The sequence below is a fragment of the Chiloscyllium punctatum genome, chromosome 17, assembly GCF_047496795.1.
Source record: "Chiloscyllium punctatum isolate Juve2018m chromosome 17, sChiPun1.3, whole genome shotgun sequence".
NCBI lineage: Eukaryota > Metazoa > Chordata > Chondrichthyes > Orectolobiformes > Hemiscylliidae > Chiloscyllium > Chiloscyllium punctatum.
The window spans coordinates 102,680,180-102,692,872 of record NC_092755.1 but is presented as its reverse complement, the minus strand read 5'-3'; the positions used below and the strand labels follow the sequence as shown (position 1 = coordinate 102,692,872).

The 12,693-nt window shown below is 42.6% G+C and overlaps 1 protein-coding gene across 3 annotated transcripts in view; it reads left to right on the top strand.

Annotated features, from left to right (window-relative positions):
* LOC140488190 (rasGAP-activating-like protein 1) overlaps positions 1 to 12,693 on the top strand; it is a 271,904-nt gene that overhangs the window by 108,516 nt on the left and 150,695 nt on the right. For all 3 annotated transcript variants that reach the window (XM_072588080.1, XM_072588079.1, XM_072588078.1), the window contains exon 7: positions 2,817 to 2,957. In XM_072588080.1, the coding sequence (XP_072444181.1) occupies positions 2,817 to 2,957 (141 nt within the window). The remainder of the gene's footprint in view (positions 1 to 2,816; positions 2,958 to 12,693) is intronic.

Below are 12,693 nucleotides of genomic sequence, written 5' to 3'. Positions count from 1 at the left end.
TCAGCCCCGTGACACCCTTTAATTTTTGGGATATTACTCCTGTCTTCCACTGTGAAAACTGACGCAAAGTACTTGTTAAGTTCTCCTGCTATTTCCTTATCTCCCATCACTAGGCTCCCTGCATCAGTTTGAAGTGGCCCAATGTCTACTTTTGCCTGTCGTTTGTTTCTTATGTACTGAAAGAAACTTTTACTATTATTTCTAATATTACTGGCTAGCCTACCTTCATATTTGATCCTCTCATTTCTTATTACACTCTTTGTTATCCTCTGTTTGCTTTTGTATCCTTCCCAATCTTCTGATTTCCCACTGTTCTTAGCCACTTTATAGGATCTCTCTTTTTCTTTAATACATTTCCTGACTTCCTTTGTCAGCCAAGGTTGTCTAATCCCTCCCCGGTTAATCTTTCTTTTCTTGGGAATGAACCTCTGTACAGTGTCCTCAATTATACCTACAAACTCCTGCCATTTTTGCTCTAGTGTCTTCCCGGTTAGCCTCTGCTTCCAGTCTATTTTAGTCAGTTCCTCTCTCATGCCCTCATAATTACCTTTATTCAACTGTAACACCATTACATCAGAGGAGTCTGAGGAGTTACAAGGAGAACTGAAAATTGCAGACTGAAAAATTAACAGTGAATGCTCCTACTTTTGGTCTTACATGGCGAGAAAGCCATTTTGAAGCAGCTGAAGATGGCTGAATGTAGGCTACTACCTGAGGAACTCTGGCAACTCTCTCTTGTGACTGAGGTGATTAACCTCCAAAAAGCACAAACAACTTCCTTTATACTGATTATGATTCGAGTGAATAAGGAGTTTTTCAACTGATTTCCATTGACTTCAATTTTGACAGGGTTCCTTGGTGCCACATTTTGTCAACTGCTGGATTAATATCAAGAGCAATAACTCTCAGTATCACCAATGGCATTGTTTGGACCTAGGTTATAGTAAGGTCTAGAGTACATAACCCAAACTGGGCATTGATGAGCAGGTCATTATTAGGTGTTGCCTGACAGTATTGTTGACAACATTTTCCAGGAGTTTGCACATAATCAAGAGTAGATTATTGGGGTGCTAACTGGTTGGATGCATTTTTTTGGTAGATAGGAGAATACAGTGGAAATATTCCTAATTTTCAAGTAGTTGTCAGTGTTGCATCTGTACTGGAACAGCTTGGCTAGATTTATGGCAGTTCTGGAACTCAACTTCTCAGATGTACAGACGGGATGTTGTCAGTGTCCCTAGCTTTTGCATATGTGTTTAAGTTAGGCTTTATCTTATGTGGTTCTCTCACCAATACCAAGGCCTAGTCTGGTCGACAGATCCTTCAGAACTTGACCAACAGTGGTTCTACTGATATACATTGAAGTCCGTTTCCAGAGTACACACAGTGCTTATTGTACATGGTGTGCAATATGGAGGAGTGCAAACTCATCCGATGAATGTTTGACCTAACGTAAGAAGACTTTCATGTTGGTGATTCATGTAGCCGCTCACTCACAACTGTATACAGCACCCAAGTGCCATCAATTCTGGTAGACCTGTCCTGACAATAAGACAGAATGTACCTAAGAATGGTGATACAAGAGTTCTGGGACATTGGTAGACAGATATAAGTCTGAGTATGAACATGTTAAGTTATTACTTGACTGGACTGTGATATTTGTGATTTTACAGCATCCCCAGAATGGTGATGAAAAGGCTTTGCAGTGCGAAGTGTGTCTTTTTCATCTCAAAGTCCCCTACTTACAGTATTGCTGAGCATTCCATCTGTTTTTATTCTTGTTGTATATTTTATAGTGGTCCTGATACCTGTTCAACTGAATGGTTTTAGGCAATTTAAAAGGGCAGTTCTGAGTCAACTGCCTTGCTATGAGTCTGACCATATGGGGTAAGGACATGGGACTTCCTTTCCTCAAGGGGCATCAGTGAACCATTTGGGTTTTTATATAAACCTGGGAGTTTCGTGGTTATCATCACTGGCATTCAATTTTCATTGCAGAAATTTATTTGATTAACTATCTGCTGTAGACAATGATGACAAGATAGAGATAAAAAGAATTGAGAAGGGGCAATGTGCATGTTAATTGTAAAATAAAATGCATTTGAAAGGGATCCAGAGATTGGTCTCTGTTTTGATTGGCATTAGTCCAGTTCAATAACTTGTACAACACTGGAGAGACTCATAACGGAGCTGTCACTATCAGTCTGTCCACATGGTATTGTATTCATAATACAGTGATGTCCAGATGCATTATACTCCAATTGTAACACGCTCCCTAATTGCTTATTGAGTATGATGACTAGGGCAGGCTTATTGGAAAGGGTTATATGGTCTGTGACTTCAGGGGTCCTAGCAAAATGTGGACCCCTTGGTAAAATTTACCATAATGGATAAAAGCTATATATAACCGCTGGATAGGATTATATATTTCTGTCACTTCTGACTCTGGTGCCTGCTAGGCATTTTTTAAAATCTAATTTTTTTGTAGCAGTTCTGATACAAATGCACAATTTCCTAGGCAGTTTAAGAGCACAGTACAAGTCCAATACATTACTGTGGATCTGGAGACAAATATAGACCAGACAGGGTAAGAAGGACAGGTATCATTCTCAAAAGAGCACTTGTAAAAGGCTTTTTAAACCATCCAAAAGCTTCATTGTCACTATTATGATTTTTAAAAAATCTCTTTACTTCCTCTTAGATAAGACTAAACCTATTATTATAATACAACTTCTGCATTAACTATATACCATTTTCCTTACAGAATTCATTTCTAATATATTTTCTAATATTTGGTAACTCTTTGTAAATTCTAGACTATAAAGAAGACTCGTTTTCCTCACTGGAATGAAGTATTTGAGTTTGAACTAGAGGATGGCTTACTAACAGAAGGAATGATGTTCACTGTGGAAGTTTGGGACTGGGACATGGTGGGAAAGAATGATTTTCTAGGCAAGGTAAGCTGCTGTTGTTTGACCTAGCAGTTACATTCACGCTATTTGCGTTTTCACAAATTGAGTTCGGCTGAATATTTAATATGGAATGAGTCGTGGCTGTCATTGAAATGGTGTATTTATAAACCAATCAAACTGAGGGATATAGTAGCGCAATGGGAGTGTCCCTACTCCTGGACCGAGAGACCTGGGCTCAAGTCCCACCTGCTCCAGAGGTGTGTAATAACATCTCTGAACAGGTTGATTAGGAAAAATAGGTTAAAAAAAACTGTTTGTAAAGTGATCAGGCCACAATTGAATTAGCATTATTGTCACATGTATTCAAGTAAGTACATTGAAAAGTTTACAGTTGCCTCATCATAGCACCATCTTTGGTACAGAAGTACCAGGGGACAGATATTTAAGATGTGATGAGTTTAGCTCTGTCTACAAATTTTATAAATATGTTACAATATCAGTCTCTAGGAGTAGCTTTCACACAGTTCAAACATTGCAACATTTCAACTCTCTCCTTGTATAAAGTATTTCTGCTATGACTCATAAGGTAGCACACATGTATCTGAGTCACAGTATTCACTGCTCAAATTCCACTCCAGGGCTTGAACACAAAACTCAAAGCTCAGCACAGAATTGAGGAAGCATTGCATTGTCAGAGGTGCTATCTTTTGGATGTGGTGTTAAATTGAAGTCACATTTGTCAGCTTGGGTGGATGTTAAGCATCCCTTTCATCTTTTGTTTTCAAAGACTGGTGGAGTTATCCATGTTGTCCTGACCAATATTTCCCATCAATCAACTTTGCAAAACAAATATGGTTACTATCACATTGACGTTGTGGGAATATGCTGAGTGTAAATTAGTTGCTGACTTTCCTACATTGCAGCAGTAACTTCATTCCAAAATCTATTTCATTTGTTGCAAGTGCTTTGAGATGCCCAGTGTCCACAAAAAGATGTAAAAATGCAAGTCTTTCTTTATTTTCCATTTATTTTAGTATGAATCTGGAAATTTGCTTTTGCTGAAAGGGACCACACTCAGTCCAATCTAGCAATATGTTTCAGTTCATGTCACTGCTGCAATGTGTTTCTTGTGCCTCTCATAATTGTGGTAATAGAATGCCAGCTTCACACTGGTTAGAGGAACATTTCAGCTCATAGTCCACCACTCCCTAGCCTGGACGTTTAGAGTCATAGAGTCATAGAGATGTATAGCATGGAAACAGATGCTTTTGTCCAATCTGTCCACGCCAACCAGATATCCCAATCCAATCTAGTCCCACCTGCCAGCACCCAGCCCATATCCCTCCAAACCCTTCCTATTCATATACCCATCCAGATGCCTTTTAAATGTTGCAATTGTACCAGTCTCCACCACTTCCTCGGGCAGCCCATTTGACACACGCACCACCTTCTGAGTGAAAATGTTGCCCCTTAAGTCTCTTTCATATCTTTCCCCTCTCACCTTAAACCTATGCCCTCTAGTTCTGGACTCCCCCACCCCAGGGAAAAGACCTTATCTATTTATTCTAACCATGATTTTATAAACCTCTATATGGTCACCCCTCAGCCTCCGATGCTCCAGGGAAAACAGCCCCAGCCTTTCCCTATACCTCAAATCCTCCAAGCCTGGCAACATCCTTGTAAATCTTTTCTGAACCCTTTCAAGTTTCACAACATCTTTCTGCTAGGAAGGAGAGCAGATTTGCACGCAACATTCCAACAATGGCCTAACCAATTTCTTGTACAGCCGCAACATGACCTCCCAACTCCTGTGCTGAGTACTCTGACTAATAAAGGAAAGCATAGCAAATGCCTTTTCACTACCCTATCTACCTGCGACTCTACTTTCAAGGAGCAATGAACCTGTACTCCAAGATCTCTTTGTTCAGCAACACTCCCTAGGACCTTACCATTAAGTGTATAAGTCCTGTTAAGATTTGCTTTCCCAAGATGCAGAACCTCACATTTATCTAAATTAAACTCCATCTGCCATTCCTCAGCCCATTGGCCCATCTGATCAAGATCCGGTTGTAATCTGAGGTAACCTTCTTCACTGTCCACTACACCTCCAATTTTGATGTCATCTACAAATTTACTACTATACCTCCTATATTCATATCCAAATCATTTATATAAATGATGAAAAGTAGAGGACCCAGCACTGATCCTTGTGGCACTCTACTGGTCACAGGCCTCCAGTCTGAAAAACAACCCTCCACCACCACCCTCTGTCTTCTACCTTTGATCCAGTTCTGTATCCAAATGGCTAGTTCTCCCTGTATTCCATGAGATCTAACCTTGCTAACTAGTCTCCCATGAGGAACATTGTTGAAAACCTTACTGAAGTCCATATCGATCACATCTACCGCTCTGCCCTCATCAATCCTCTTTGTTACTTCTTCAAATACACTACATAACACTAAATAAGTAAGAACAAATTAAACTCCCTTTTAACAGAGGTTGTCTATTATTTAACTCATCACTGGCAAGGGATGCAACAGCGGATCTCTTTCTGAACACTTTGAATCTAACAATTTTTGTGGATGTAGTGTATCAAAGAAGCTGCAGTTACTTACCAGAAGGCTGACCACTGAGCTTATTGCAGATATTTTGACAGTTAATTTTCTAGAACCTTATCCTCTGGCCAGTTCTTTGCACATTTAGTCTCAGTGTTCACCTTTAGGGTAGAAATAATAAAGCAATAATAATTTGAACCAGTTGTATTTCTGTATGGCAGGACGCAATTTAATCCAGAGAATGCATTAATTATGCTTATATCTTTCTGTCCTCCAAAATTCTTCAGAAAACATCAATCTGACCCAATGAGAGATTGCCATTATCTTTTTGAGGTGTGGGTGAGTTAGATGCGATGATGAGTGGTAAAATATCCATTTCTGTCTGCAGATAGACAACAATGTTCAGTGGTTTTGAAAGAAACCAGATCTCTTAGCATCATGTAGTCTATTTGATCCTCCTTATAAGATTATGGGCACAAAAAGTAGAGGTAGACTCTATACCCCACACCTCTCCTCTGACGCTCAATAAAATAATTGATATTCTACATCGGTTCTCTCTTCCTGTTCTATTCTAATATCCCTCGTGCCTAAAAATAATACTGTACTCAATCTTGACCATACTAAGCACCAAAACCAGCTGGGGAAGAGAATTCCCAAGATTCACAACCACCACTGAGTGAAGAGGTTTATCCTCAACTGAGCCCCAAATGGCTAACCTCTAATCCTGAGATTATGACCCCTTAGTTCAACAAACCCCAGCCCGGAGAACGAACCTTTCAGCAATTATTCTCTCAAGCCCATTTAACAGTTTTCCATGTTTCAATGAGGCCCCCTCTGATACTGCGAAACTCCAGGGAGAAAGACCCATTCCACTCAATCTCCAGATATGGCTTGTATCATTGTGCGGGACGATCAATCTTGGTAAGAGATCTGTTTTAGCGAGTGCTGTGATGTGGTTTGGGATCTGTATCATGTCTAGTTGCTTCAGTGAAGGGTGTGGAATGGGATTATAAAACTCAGCTGCTTGAATTGAACTTTGGTTCATTGTTTCATTGTGGAAAGTAAGTTTTAAAATTTGGCACTACAGATGTATGTGGTAACTTAGTCATTATATTAGTTGACTCTGAGGAGCTCTACTGGTACAGTGGCGGTGTCACTATCTCTAAACCAGAAGGCCTAGGTTCACGTCCCATCGGCTCTGGGGGTGTGTCATAACATCTCTGAACAGGTCGATTAGAAATATTGGTGTAAAAAATGACAATTGGGGAGAAGGTTTGGGTGCATATTACAAGGTGGGGTCAATATTTTCACAGGGGCTGATGGAGCAGTGGAAGTATCCTTTCAGCTCTGAGAATGCAATTTGAATCCACCCCAGATGAATGGACTAAATTAACAAGTGAACATGGAAGTTCTAGGAAACTGAGTGCAGGAAACAGCTCAACATTCCTCATTTTAGAATTTTCAGGTGTGATGAGGAGAGGGATTACACAGAATTGGAGGCATTGTGGTACTAAGGAAAACAATGGCAGATGTTAGGAGGGATGTCACATGATTGGTGGTAAAGGCAGGTTTGGGTGGGGATGTGATTTCTGCTGTAAATGTAAATACTTCATGATTCAGAAAGGAACAGAGCTGAAATAAATTGTCTCCTCAGCTGAACATTGTAGGGCTACATATATATTCCATCTCCCAGCCCCTGAGTGATGTGGCAATAGCAAGAAAGTTGGGAAAATCACATGAGATTGCCAGTGAAGAGCTTTCCATGCTTTGAGCAGTAAGTCCCATTTTCCAACCCAGTGCTGAATGGTGAGATGAGATTTGCACCAGTGTGGAGCGAGAGGCCTATTAGCATGCATTAAAGTCTCATTATTACACCACCTGCCTTATTGGTATGCAGTTTCCCAGTCTCTCACCTGCCAGAGAGAAACTAGATGCTGACAATTCCTGATGAGAAAGGCAGAATGGTAATCCTGGTGATTCCAGCTCCCCCCTTGCTCGTCCAGACCTCCATCAATCATCAACATCTCAGGGCACACTCCATGGGCAGTGACCACATGCAACATTCCCCCCCCACCCCCCCAACACCCAACCCCACCCACCCCCATCACCTACTCCATCCACCGGGACTTCCAAGTCCCTGAATGCAAAGCAAGATGCAAATTTCTCCCTGCCCCAACACGTCTGGGTCAATTGACAGGAATTGTGTGGGGTTGCTACAGACCGCCAGCACTTAACCAGGTACACATCTGGGTTTTAAAAATGGCACTTACACCAGAAATCTTTTCAAGGTGCCAGCAGTGACCAGTATTTCCACGGGTGGGAAGGTATGAGCAGGGCACCACAGTGACATAGAGTGTTGGTAATGAGATGAGTTGGAGAAGATAACATGAGAGAATTCACGAGGGCTCGCAGAGAGAAACCCACGAGGAAATTCACCAAAATTGACAATTTCTGGTAAAATTCAGCCCAGTGAATTGTAACTTGAGCATTCCAATGGGAAGTAGTTTAGCAAAAGCACCTGGAGCGGTATGCTCCAAGATTCCAGTAAGTGGCTGGGAGGTGTTGAATATCTGGCTGGGATGACGATATTCAAGGTAATAGCTCAAGGGGAGAATCTTTCACTTAGATAATGAGTGCAGGCTGCCTTCTACACAAGGGATCTAAGAAAAGGCATACAAAAGTTCTACTAATCACAAACTAGATGTACTAGAGAAGGTGTGGCAGAGCCTTTGGTGCAAGGTCCAGTCACCCACTGTGAACCAGGAGCTGTTTCATCTGGAGGATTTATTACAAGAGTTGCAACATACTTTTTGATGATCATTAAGACGCTGTTTATTTGAAGAGTCAGGTTATTCAGAAATAAATTAGAATAATGAATAGAAAAGATAAATCGCTAAACTGTCAGGTAACACTCAACCTCTTGCCAAAAAGATTAACTTCTTCTTACATTGTCAACAAAAGAGAAAAATTACATGCAGCAGTTGCGAAAGATCAGTGTGATGGAAAAGATCTTTCTCATAAATAAAGTGTTTTGAGAATTGCCTCTGCAGAATGGTTCATTGGAATTTACATGCAGAAGAGCACTCTTGCAAGCGAAAGATCAATGGGATTGCTTAAAAATCAAATTCCAACATGTGTTATAAATTTGAAACCTTTAAAATCGCCCAGTTCTGCAGCCAGTAATGTTCAGCTTCTAATCCCCAAAGAACGGTATTCTCTGAGAAATTGCTTGGTGAGGAACCCTTTTGTCCTGCATCACCGCTTCCTGCCAGCACTTCATGCAACAAAGAATAGATTAAAGCATACTACAGATGCAGCAGACCATTATTTTAAATTACAGCTCTACAATAGCTGTGCGGGAGAGCAGTCTGTACGCCCACATGTACCGCATCCTGTAAAGCTAATCATCTCCACCTCCACTGATGCTCAGAATTTTCACGTGTCTCTATGTCAGCCATCACTTTCACCGGTCAGATGAATGTCATTTACATAAAGATTTCCAGATTGGAAGTTTCTCTGTCAGCTCGAAAATATGAAGATGCACAAGTCTACAAAATTGTTGCAAGTTCCAGGAAAAGCAAGTGTATGATTAACTTGTTGAAAATATGTTTCGAAACGCAGCTCATTCTCCTCAATGATATTTTGTTCCTGCAGCAGGCAGAGGGTAGTTTTCACTAAACCTGTGTACATTAACAGACCTGACTGAATTCTGTGGTACAGTCAACTGAAACAACACCATTTCTGCACTAACCATTCCAGGGGCTTTTGATCTTCGGATCTAATATAATTTTGGCTTGTGGTATCACTAAGTCAAAAATGCTCCTGGAATATTGTTGCATTTGAGTTCTGTATGTTGACAGGATAATGCCCCCTTTACACTGAAGCAGTTCTGGAATAGTCAAGTGTGTGAGACCTGGCCATTTTTGATTGCAGAAGAGAATCTACACTTTGGAGTAAGAAGTAGCTTACAGGGGCATTTGTCAGGCCCTGCCTGTGTTGAAGAGAGATGCCCAGCTTGGTGTCAACTGAATGTGTCATGCTGGCAGCTGTAGACACTTGTCATTGTCAGCAAATCCCCCGAAAGAGTGGTTTCCACTTGTCATTTCAGCAGCAGTTTATTTGTAATTGTGAATTGTTCAGCCATCATGCAATCATAGAATGGTTACAGCACAAAAAGAGGCTATTTGGCCTGTCATGGCCGTGCCAGCTCTCTGCAAGAGGAAATCAGCCAGCTGACTCAACACGGACATTCACTATAAATCGACCAACTCCCACAGCTACCTAGATTACACCTCCTCCCACCCTGCTCCCTGTAAAAACGCCATCCCATATTCCCAATTCCTTTGTCTCTGCCGCATCTGCTCCCAGGAGGACCAATTCCAATACCAAACAACCCAGATGGTCTCCTTCTTCAAATACTGCAATTTCCCCTCAGACGTGGTTGACGATGTTCTCCACCGCATCTCCTCCACTTCCTGCTCCTCCGCCCTTGAACCCCGCCCCTCCAATCACCACCAGGACAGAACCCCACTGGTCCTCACCTACCACCCCACCAACCTCCAGATACATCGTATCATCCTTCGTCATTTCCGCCACCTCCAAACAGACCCCACCACAAGGATATATTTCCCTCCCATCCCCTATCAGCGTTCCAGAAGGACCACTCCCTCCGCGACTCCCTCATCAGGTCCACACCCCCCACCAACCCAACCTCCACTCCCGGCACCTTCTCCTGTAACCGCAAGAAATGCAAAACTTGCGCCCACACCTCCCCCCTCACTTCCCTCCAAGGCCCCAAGGGATCCTTGCATATCCGTCACAAATTCACCTGCACCTCCACACACATCATTTACTGCATCCACTGCACCCGACGTGGCCTCCTCTACATTGGGGAGACAGGCTGGCTACTTGCGGAACATTTCACAGAACACCTCTGGGACACCCGCACCAACCAGCCCAACTGCCCCATAGCTGAACACTTTAACTCCCCCTCCCACTCCACCAAGGACATGCAGGTCCTTGGCCTCCTCCATCGCCAGGCCATGGCAACACAATGCCTGGAGGAAGAGCGCCTCATATTCTGCCTAGGAACCCTCCAATCACAAGGGATGAATGCAGATTTCTCCAGCTTCCTCATTTTCCCTCCCCCCACCTTTTCTCAGTCCCAACCCTCGGACTCAGCACCGCCTTCTTGACCTGCAATCTTCTTCCTGACCTCTCCACCCCACCCCCTCTCTGGCCTATCACCCTCACCTTAACCTCCTTCCACCTATCGCATTCCCAACGCCCTTCCCCCAAGTCCCTCCTCCCTCCCTCCCTCCCCCTCCCTGCTTGACACATCCTCCTCATTCCTGAAGAAGGGCTTATGCCCAAAACGTCGATTCTCCTGCTCCTTGGATGCTGCCTGACCTGCTGCGCTTTTCCAGCAACACATTTTTCAGCTCTGATCTCCAGCATCTGCAGTCCTCACTTTCTCCTAGCTTGACTCTCCTGCCCTTTCCCATGGGCCTACAATTATTTTCTCTTCTGGTATTTATCCAATTTCCTGACACCAATGGGAACAGTTCCTCCCCTCTCCTTTATCTTAGCCGCACATGATTTGATCAAATTTCCACCCAAACTTCACATCTCTGAGGAACACCACCACTACTTTTCCAGTGTAATTAAAGTCATTCATCTCTAAAACTGTCCTCATCGATCTTTTCTGTCCTCTCTTTAAAACCTTCACATTTTTCCTAAAGTGTGATGTCCAGAATCAATCACAGTACTTTGGGTGAGGCTGAAACAGTGTTTTTTTTAGATTAGATTACTTACAGTGTGGAAGCAGGCCCTTCGGCCCAACAAGTCCACACTGACCTGCAATCCACCCCCCTACACTTACCTTTTCACCTAACACTATGGGCAATTTTAGCATGGCCAATTCACCTAACCTGCACATTTTTGGACTGTGGGAAGAAACCGGAGCACCCGGAGGAAACCCACGCAGAAACGGGGTAAATGTGCAAACTCCACACAGACAGTCGCCTGAGGCGGGAATTGTCTCTGGTGTTGTGAGGCAGCAGTGCTAACCACTATGCCACCGTGCTGTCCACTATTTTATGTTTTATGAAGGCTCCTTGTTTTTGTGCTTCATTTATTAAAAACAAAGATACTTTAAACCTTTTAAGCACTTCCTTAACCTGCCGTTCAACCTTCAATGATTTCTGTGCATATACCAACAGGTTTCTCTCTTTACTATCGTTCCCCTTTTTAATTTTGTTTCTTCAATCTTCTAACAAAATGGATCACCTCACACTTCTCTGCTTAAATTTCATCTGCCTCATGTGCACCTTTCCACCAGGCCGCCTATATCCTTTTGAAGTTAACCTCTTCACAAGGTTTCCAAGTTTTATGTTGTTTGACAAGTTGCGAATTGTGCCCTGTACACTCAATCCTAGTTCATTGATATAGACTAACAAGAACAGTAGGCCCCAAGCAACAGCACTGTATATCTTGCTCTGATCTGAAAAGCAGCTTTTCAGTACAACTCTTACTTTCCTGACACCAGGCAATGTTGATCATTGCTGCCAATGTTGTTGGTATTCCATGGGCTTCAAAATTGCCAAATAGCCCATCATCTGGTGCTTTAAGGATCGTTGATTGGAAGTCCATGTCACAGCAACTGCATTAAACTCATCGAGCCTCTCTGTTCCTCAGCAAAAAACTCAATCAAGTTTGTTAAGTGGAATTTATTTTTATCAGATGTATGAGAGTTTTACATAATTAATCCACACTTTTCCAAATGACTGTTAGCTTTGTTCCAGATCACTGTTTCCAAATGTTTCCCCAACTCGATGTTCAATTCTTGACCTGCAGCTGCTTGGTTTCTGCTTACAATCTGTTGTGAGCAAGGGTTGCTGTTCTGCAGCATGTTGCACCTTGCCTGTACCTACAAACAATTGGAAGGTCATACTTACTGCCTCTTCAATTCCAACCCTTACTACCTCAACATCCTTAGATGCATCCATCTGATCACCGTGACATCTTTAACCTTCATACCAACAAGGCACCACAGCATCCCAGAGTTATGTCTGCAGCCACAGAAATGTTCTAACTTAGCATCACCTAGCAATATAACCTGTCTAAATTTCTCACTGCCTTTTACTCAGCTATTGGTACAGCCAAGCCCCTCCCCCTGCCCATGGTGCAGTGGACTTGGCTATGGCTGCATTCCCAAAGATCCATCC